Source organism: Equus quagga, chromosome 20, assembly GCF_021613505.1.
Source record: "Equus quagga isolate Etosha38 chromosome 20, UCLA_HA_Equagga_1.0, whole genome shotgun sequence".
In the NCBI taxonomy this organism is placed as follows: domain Eukaryota; kingdom Metazoa; phylum Chordata; class Mammalia; order Perissodactyla; family Equidae; genus Equus; species Equus quagga.
Genome location: NC_060286.1, coordinates 94,145 through 103,584, shown reverse-complemented (window position 1 = coordinate 103,584; position 9,440 = coordinate 94,145). Strand labels below are relative to the sequence as shown.

General features: G+C 39.4%; 1 protein-coding gene across 1 annotated transcript; it reads left to right on the top strand.

Annotated features, from left to right (window-relative positions):
* Positions 1 to 9,334, top strand: LOC124231069 (disks large-associated protein 5-like). Its single transcript, XM_046647708.1, has 5 exons — positions 1 to 67; positions 1,628 to 1,669; positions 6,454 to 6,524; positions 8,213 to 8,472; positions 9,205 to 9,334. Exons 1-5 carry the CDS (start codon positions 1 to 3, stop codon positions 9,332 to 9,334), a joined length of 570 nt encoding a protein of 189 aa, XP_046503664.1.
* The last annotated feature ends 106 nt before the right edge of the window (positions 9,335 to 9,440 follow it).

Sequence of the window (9,440 nt, the reverse complement as noted above, 5' to 3'; positions counted from 1 at the left end):
ATGAGGGACCGCCCTCCACTGGCCCGCTTCAGGCCCAGTGATATGACCTTTGTGGGAGAAGAAAACAGTAAACCACTTGAGAGGACAACTAGGAGAGCGTTGTCTTCAGGAGAGAGCCAGGTTAAGGTTAGATCAAGGGATGAAGGGAACAGGAACTTCAGGGAAGTTGAGGATATAGGAGTTTTGTTGAGATTAACCACTTCATCGTCTGAGCTTTCGCATCTTCTGTTCTCTGCCTGGATTGTTTATTTTAAACAACTTTATTGAGGTAGAATTTGCATACCATAAAATTCACCCATTTAAGTAAATGCCTTTATTTTAGTAAATTTACTGAGTTGTGGAGTCATCTCCCGGATTATTTTAAACCCTCACCCAGTGGACAAACGCACTCTCATTCTTCAGAACCCTTCTCGGCTATTCTCTCTTCTGGCAAGCCTTTCCTGACCTCCCCAGACAGGTTTATACTGATTCTCGATTGTGCATTCTCGTAGTCTTCATTCCATGCCAAACCAAATTGAAACTGCGCTCATCTCCCCCACGATACTGTGAGCCCTTCAGGGGCAGAAATTCTCTTATTCTTCCTTCCTAAAAATGTCTGGCACAGAGTAGCTGCTCATATTTTTGAAACAAGTTTAAATCAACATGAGAATACATAGTAGAAACCTGAGTTGAGAATCATAGGTGGGAGGTAAGGAATCTGACAACTAGCCTTAATCTCAAAGGAAAAATTGTGTTAGTTATGCCAAAACTAAATGGTTTAAAACAACAAGCATTTATTATTTCACACAATTTTTGTGGGTCAGGAATTTGGGTGATGCTCAGCCGGGTGGTTCTGCAGGTTGCAGTCAAGGTGTCATCCAGGGATGCCTCTGAAGCTTGACTGAGGCTGGAGGAGCTGTTTCCAAGATGACTCACTCACATGACTGGCAAGTCAATGCTGGCTTTTGGCAGGAGGCCTTAGTTCTTCGTCATGTGACGTCTCCATAGGGATGCTTGAGTCTCCTTAAGGCTCCACATGGCCACTGAATTCCCCAGCGCAAGTGATCTGAGAGAGAGCAGGGCCAAGCTGCACTGTCTTTAATGACCCCGTCTTGGAAGCCACACTCCATCATTCCCACACTTTTCTTGGTGACACAGCTCAGCCCTATTCCATGTGGAGGGGACAACACAAGGGCGTGACTACCAGGAGGTGAGAATTGTTGGAGGTCAGCTTGGAGGTGGGTGATCATAGACGTTAATTAATTTAAAAGTGAAGTAATGCATGCCTAGTACATGGCAAGCAGTTAATAGATATGTGAACAGGAGAGGGCAAAAGGCAAAGAAATTTTAAAAGAATGGGGGTTGAAATGACTTGTGTGGCTAGACTGCTAAGGAATCAATATGAAGTTACTGAAAATATTGCTTAGCAGCTGTTTAGGTTAGACAATGGTATTTTAGACATTTGGATAACTTTTTATTTGACTGTTTTATATGCTATTTTCCCCCCTGCTTAGAATCAGCGAAGTCTCTCCTAAGTGATCAATGAAGACAAATGCTCCAGAAATACCTAGAGGAAAAGCGGCTGAAAAAATTAAGAGAGAAACCTCAGCGACGACCATTTATAGTGGGTGTTTATAGACCTGATAAGCCTATTATGCTTTCATCAATACCAGCACACCAACCAAAAAAGGTAAATTTAGTATCATAACTTGATATTCAGAAATAGTTCTTAACCAGACTTTTCTTTCAGAGATTATACTTGATCTTAGCCAAGAGGCCAAGAAGCGATTCTTTGAGAGTTTGAATGACTAAAATAACCCTTTCCCTGTAGTCCTTTATTCACTTAGCTAGTTGGCAGGAGCCGGGAATGACATCCTAATAGTTCAGAAGATGGAGATCAGGTCTCTCGATGCAGCCATTGGTAGGTTGACACGGGATAAAACCAGCAAAGCAGTTAGAGCCGGGCTGGACGGTGACGGCCGTGCGAAGGATTTGGCGTCCATCCTGTCGGATGCGGAGAGTCAAGAGAGGCTTATACACGAGCTTGTACCATGATCAGATTAATAATTCAGGAAGATTACGCTTGCCTGGAAGATTGTAGTCTGGAAGGGGAAGAACTTATAGGTAGGAAGACTGTAGTGAGACTGTCGTGATAGAGTAGGTGAGACAGGATAAGGGGACTGGGGCAGTGGGCTTAAAGGAAGAAATAGGTGTGAGACATCTTAGGAGATAAATTTGACGGGGACCAAGTAGATGGCGAGGGGTGAAGGAAATTGAAGAGTCGGAGACAAGATGATTCTGAAGATAAATTAGTTTGAGCAACCATATAAATTGTGCCGCTGCTAAAAGAGGTGTGGAAGGCAGGAAAAGGAACATGCCTAAGTGGGTGCATATTGATAATGCTTTTCTGCTTTTTTTAAGCTCATTTGGGCCATCTGGATAAGAGGCAGTTGGGAATAAAAATTTGAAAATCTGGACGGAGATCCATGCTGAGATGTGGATTTAGGGTATGATATTGGGAGTATGGATGGAGGTTTAAGCTGTAGGGCTAAATGAGACCACTCCAGTAAAGATACATACATTGTGAAAGAGTGAGGTCTAGAGTGCACCTTCAGGTGGGCAGAAGTCAGGTACCAGTGATAGGTCAGAGTGGCAGGAGAGCTAAAACAGGACAGAAGCTGGAGGAGGGGTGATCTAAAGAAGAGAATGATCCATGAGACAAGAGAGATGAAGCTTGAACACAGGCAGCTGGACTTGTAAATTAGGTAGTCACTGGTGATTTGCTCTTTTCAATGTGCTCTTTTCAAGGTAGTCTCTTGTTGGCTGTGTATTCATTCCTGATTTAAATAAGAATTGAATAACGTAAAAGCTCAAGATATCACCTGTTTTTGTTTGCTTCAGGAATGTCATTAATTTATTTGAGAGATCTTTGATTACTCTGTGTATGACCTTAGGATAACGTGGAAGTAACCAAAATTAGTAGAATGTAGCTCAAGGTGGAAAGATACAGAAAAATATGGTGTGTATGTGTTAGAGGAGGACGAGATTGTTTCTGTTTGGAGGAACATCAGAGAAGACCTCTTGGAAGGGGCTGAACTTAATCTGGCTTCTCAAGACTATGTAGGACACCAGTCATTGGTCTAAACTGTAAACAGCTATTTACAAAGTGTTATATGTAGGGGGAAAAGACACACATCGTTGTGTTAAATGATACGCTTCACCAGTAGTTTTTTATTCTACTTAGACAATAGCCATTGCTGAATATTGTTTACTTTGTGCCTCGTTTCTTCAGCTCTAGATTTTCCCTGAGATTTGGAAGAGCAAGTGGCTCCTAATCGAGAGGAGAAGTCTGATTGTGCTTCAATTTTAGAGTTGATAAATATCGTATTACTTTTAATCAGTCCTTGTCTTGCTGGATTTCTTCCATGCTTTGTGATCAGGTCTCCATTTTCTTATGGACAGAGGACAAGTGCATAATCATTGGATTTGAAGGCAAACTGCCAAAGCTAAGAAAGTAAGCTGTGCAGTATCTTTTCATAAACAGGAGAGAAGAGATCTTAATACTCTAGTCTCTTCATCGACCCCTTCCAAATATTTCCAGTTAAGCATATTAACAAGGATTCTAATACCTGGAAAATATAGTATGAAATTTCTCCTTTGTCCTCACTGAGAAATATGAGTAAATTTTGAGGCTTTTAAGCATAATTTAAATCAAACCAGAACCAGAAAAGAGAGTAATTTAAGTTAGCAAGTATCTTTTTGGCAAATATCTTTTTGCCATAAATGATTAAGGGTTAGATGACTAAGGGTAAAATTTAACTTTAAAATGGAAACTTTATTTTGTAATGAGACATGGAAGTAAATTATGGCAGTACATTTTTTTTTAACTTTATCTTCTTTTGACTCTTTTAATGCTGTTCCATCTTGTATGGATTGCCAGTTCAAAGGCCAAAGCCCAAATGGAGCTGACTAGGGTGTAGCTGATAGTAGATAAGTGTTACTAAAATGATGATTCGTGCTCCTTTTCTCAGAGTAAGTAAATTCATTTTAAATCTATTATCAGCTTCAATCATAGTGATTATTTTACTAGAGTTAACAGTACCAAACTCCCTGTTATTGGTATGGTGACATAGAGCAGTTTTGGCTAGATGCTAAGGAAGTACTCACTTGAAATATTCATTGCCAAACATCCCTTATGAGATCTATACCAACTCGGTGTGTCTCTCTGTTTACTGGGCTCTATTATGCATCCATGTCACTATAAAATGCAGATGGGGATATAAAGCACGTAGGGTGGGGGATAAACTTACGGGTCTTCAGAACACAATTATGGACAAAGTTAATAGGACGATTACTAAAATAAAGTGAAGTGGGCAAGGAGGGAAATAGTATGTCTCTTTATCAGGTGAGAAGGCTCCGTTTCATTTATTCAATAAATTGAGTCACTACCATGTTCCTCTCGGCTCTAGGACATAGTAATGAATAAAGCAACATTCCCTGTTTTCATGGAGCTTACATGTGAGATAGGCAATGAAAAGAAAAATATATAGTATGTGATGGTCATAAGTATTATGCGGGAAATAAAAAAAAGAGAAGGCAAATGGGGAGTATTGAAGCTGGTACAGGGTGGGCTTCTGATGGGGCCTCGCTGAGACGGTGGCGTTTTGAATGAAGTCTCCAAGGAAGTTGGAGAGTGCACTGTGGGAAGAGTTTTCTATCCAGGAGAAGACTTTTCCAGACAAAATTCAGAAGTTTTGAAGCGAAAACATGCTGGTATGTTTAAGGACTCTCAGAAGATTATAGTCAGCTATTTTGAATAGCTTAGGCTATTAGCATTTTCAAAATTCTAGGATTCTACAAAAAGCTTGTAAGGAAATCTATGTAATGGAAAACTTTGTTCATCTCATCTTATTTGGGGTGGTGGATTTTTTGCTGGGTCATTTACAATAGTCAGATTTCAGAGGAGGGGTCAAAATACAGATTGAAAATGTGGTAATTTGATTCATTAAGCAATGAAATCACGTAGCACCTAATCCTTTAAATAGATCGTTAATAGGAGTGATGTTCGAGCAACACAATCTGGTCAAAGACAAACTTCTGAAAAGAAAGTGTCCAACGAGAAAACAGGTAGGGGTGTTAGCAGCAGGCGCCACCAGTGCAGCCTCCGCGGGAGCAGCCTTCGCTGCACTGGCCACGCGAGCAGCGCGTGGTGAGAACTGTTCCTTCATCAGTGGCTGAAGTAGAATGCTCTGGTCCCTGAGGTTTTTCGTGTTCAGTTTTTAAAGTCATCGTGTACTTCTTTGAGTAGGCGAGGAGGAAACGGGAGATTCCAGGTCCCGAAGACAGGTTCAGTGCCCCACCATCCACTTAGCACACAGTGGGCGCTCAAGCGGTGAAGTATGAGCATTGGTGTGGGCAGCGCCACAAAGTGAAGATTAATGGTCCCAGTAAATTACAGCCCATTTGTTTGGTGGAATACAGTGTACCGTTTAAGAACAATCCTGTGAAAGACACTTCATGACATGGTTCAGGATATATTAAGTGGGCAAAGAAAACAGGTCAAATTCTGAACAGTATGATCACAACTCTAAAATATGTATGTGAATATGTGAACATAGGAAAAAAACTGGAAAAGCATACCCTGAAGTGTCAGCAGTGATGATTTCTGAATAAGGTCATCTTGAGTGATTTTTATTTATTTATTTTTTGAGGAAGATTAGCCCTGAGCTAACATCTGCCGCTAATCCTCCTCTTTCTTGCTGAGGAAGAGTGGCTCGGAGCTATCATCCGTGCCCATCTTCCTCTGCTTTATATGTGGGACACCCGCCACAGCATGGTTTTGACAAGCAGTGGGTGGGTCCGCACCGGGATCTGAGCGCCTGGGCTGCCAAAGCAGAAGCGTGAACTTAACTGCTGCGCAGCGGGGCCAGCCCCTCTGGGGTGATTTTTTTGCATTGTTTTTGTGCTTTGCTTTTCCTGATTTTCTATAATAAATATGCATTTGGTAGTCAGAGGCAAAAGGTAAAATACTTTAGCGCCTTTTGTTTTGAAAACAGATATCCTATACTTGGCAGGAAGTTATATCTGTTTTTATTGTATTTAAATAGGATATTTTAAATAGGATATTTTAAAATGACTTTTAATCATAAAATCCTTTAAGGCATAGATTCGTATTGGTGCCTTTTTTTCTTTCCCAAATTACCTAGTACTTTTTTATTTTTTTGAGGAAGATTGGCCTTGAGCTAACATCTGTGCCCATCTTCCTCTAGTTTATATGTGGGACACCTGCCACGGCATGGCTTGATAAGCAGTGCATAGGTCCATGCCCAGGATCTGAACCAGCAAACCCCGGGCCACTGAGGTGGAGTGTATGAACTCAGCTGCTATGCCACTGGACCGGCTCCTTACCTAGTACTTTTAATGCAGAACTTTCTATCTAGTCAAAATGGATCTGATATGTCATTTTTATTTTAGATAATAAAACAGAAAGAAAAGTACCCAATCAGGGAAGCCCTGCCAAAAAGATCGAAGAAGAACCAGGCAAGGTAGAGTATAAGTATCTTTTTATTTCTAGACATTTGGAAAATCTCATTTTTATTTTCATGAAGCTGAAATTAAGCTTACAGAACTGCTTCAAGAGGTTAACCTCCACGTGTGTGAAAACCTCTTGAAGCACAAGGAAGCATCAAGAGGGTTTACTGTTATGGTTTGTGAGGTGTCTCATCTTCAAAACCTTATAGGTAGAGAATGTGTAGTTTGGTTAACAGAAGAGAGAAAATAAAAACACAGCTGATGGAAATCTTCATGTGAGCATCGGCTAGCAGATGGGTGCAGTGGGTGAAATATATTGACTCTGGATTCAGCTGGGCCTGAGTTTGCCTATTGTCTCGCTTCCAATTGGCTATATAATCTTGGGGAAGTTATGAGTTTGTTCTCCCAGCTGTAACATGTAATATCTACATAGTGTAGTTTCAAGAATTAAATCACCTGATGTTTCTGACAGCATCTAGCATAGTGCCTGGTAGAGTCTTCAAAAAGAGCCACCATTTTGAGGACCCAATCCCTTAATTTATAATCCATGCTACAATTCCTTAGACTTAAAAAAAAAAAAAAGTTATGCCAAAGTGTAAGAAACCTGGCTATATTCTTACCAAAAATCAGACATAGTTCCTCCAAGGAAGGCAGTACAGGGTGATCACAGGCGAGCAGCTGGACCTCACAGCTCCTCCCTCAAGGTTGCTTTTCTCCTTAAGGATTATCGCTAGTGTCTACCTTTGCAGTCACACAGGCCTCAGGGACAGTGTTACCCTTAAACTCTCGTCCGGGTAGAAATACTCTGCTTTCAATTCGTGTCTCATTAAAACTCAGAAACATAGAAACCTCTAAAAGTTATGTTGAAATGGGTGGGTTAAATTGGCAAAGGTGGTCGAAAGGTACAAACTTCCAGTTATAAAATAAGTAAGTAGAGAATGTAATGTACTGCATGGTGACCACAGTTAATAATATTGTATATTTGAAAGTTGCTAAGAGGAGATCTTAAAAGTTCTCCTCACAAGAAAACAAAATTTGTAACCGTGCATGATGATGGATGTTAACTAGACTTACAGTGGTGATCATTGCACGATATACAAATATTGAATCATTATGTTGTATACCTGAAACTAATGTAATGTTGTATGCCAATTATGTTACAGTAAAAAAAAAACCAAATAACAAATTGACTTGAAAAAGAAAATATGCTTCATATTTTACATGGTTAATCTTACTGTGTCACATTGAAAAATAGTTCTTCTCATATGATAAAGTTATTTATAATAATCCAAAGTTATTAAAAAAAAGGATTTTGTCCTTGTCAATACTAGTAATCCAATGAACATTGGATTTCTGATTCTCAAACCTTTGTAATTATCAACATAATTTAAGTAAAAAGATATGTATTTGTTAGGTGAGTGAATTTTTCCAACCTTAGTTTTCATATATTTTAATTTTCGGTAATACCTAAAACCTATTATATAGTTTTTTTTTAACATGGATTTGTTCTCCCTCTTTCTGGACCATAGCAATGGTTTATGTAGCTGGTCTTCTGACTCCATGTAAACATTTAATTGTTTTTGTTTCTTAAATTATGTACATGGGACATATCTCTTAACTTTCACATTTTCGGGCCTAAAAAATTGGTCGAATGTATCCCCAGAAGAGAGATTCTCACTCTATTCTGTTTATTCACATCCAGGTCATTTCTTTTAAAGTTGATAGTGAAGAAAATACTTTGGAATCACAAACCAGTGTGACAAACGGAAGGGATCCAGATGGGGTCTTAAAGTTACCTAAGGCAGATCCTGCAGAAATGAAAAGGAGGCCATCCTTTGCACCAGTAGATTTTCTGTTTCGGCCGCCAGATGGTCTGAAGAGCTATGACGTAACACCTAGGACTCCAACAAGTACCGCTACTTTGACAGCCAGTTACAGCTGCATCTCTTTAAAAACAGAAGTGTAAGAATAAATATTATTAATGAATTCCTTGCTGAGATGGATAACGAATGCCTTTCTTAGATTTGGCCTGTGCTTTTTAAGTTATTTATTTAGTAAACTATGTTCATTATAAATCATGAAAATTTGACATTTCCAAAAAATTTTTCAGAAGGCTACAATAATGTATTTGACAGGTTTGATATTTTCTGTGCATTATTATTTTCACGATTCAATTTGCTTTTTTTTTGCTTTTAAGATGTGACTTAATTGTAACACTTAGAAATAAATTTTTAGAAAGAAGGAATTGCTATACTGTAGCTCAGACATGGTTTGGATTTTTTTGTTTGTGTTTTTTTACTGAGTATTACTTTATAAAAACTATCTCAAAAGACAAAATGATTAACTTGTAAGGTGGGGAGAAAAAATCAGTTTGAATCTTTAAAAGAAATGGCAAGGTTGCTTTCCAAAGGCTAGCTGGCGGCAGATTGGGAACTGCTCAGCGGCATCCGAGGCTCCTCAGTGCGTAATTCCGGTTGAGAGGTCTTTGCATCTGTGGATCTCATCGCAGGGAGCAGAGACGGGCCTTCCCACTGGAGGTGTTCATGGTTTTTCCCTCCAGATTAGACACGTTTTAAAAAACAGAAACATATTTCTATTTTATCCCATGTTTTTAAAAAACAACATAATTTTGAAATCCTTCAATGAGATGTATGGGGTTCATGTTTCATGAAGTGGATTTTTGCTCTTGTTTAGTGGTGAGGCTCCAGAAGTAACAAAAGAAATGTTGGCACGCAAAAGGAAAACTTCAGTACATCAGGATTCCGATGAATTACGGCGTCCTTTGAGTTCTCTGACAGTTGGGAGCACAGATATGGTATTTTAATGAATTTTTTACTTGTTTCTCTGAATAATGATTTATCAGAGATTGTTTCGAGCCCTTTTCACCATATGGCTCACCGTGTAGCTCAGGGTGTGATCTCAGGGTCAGA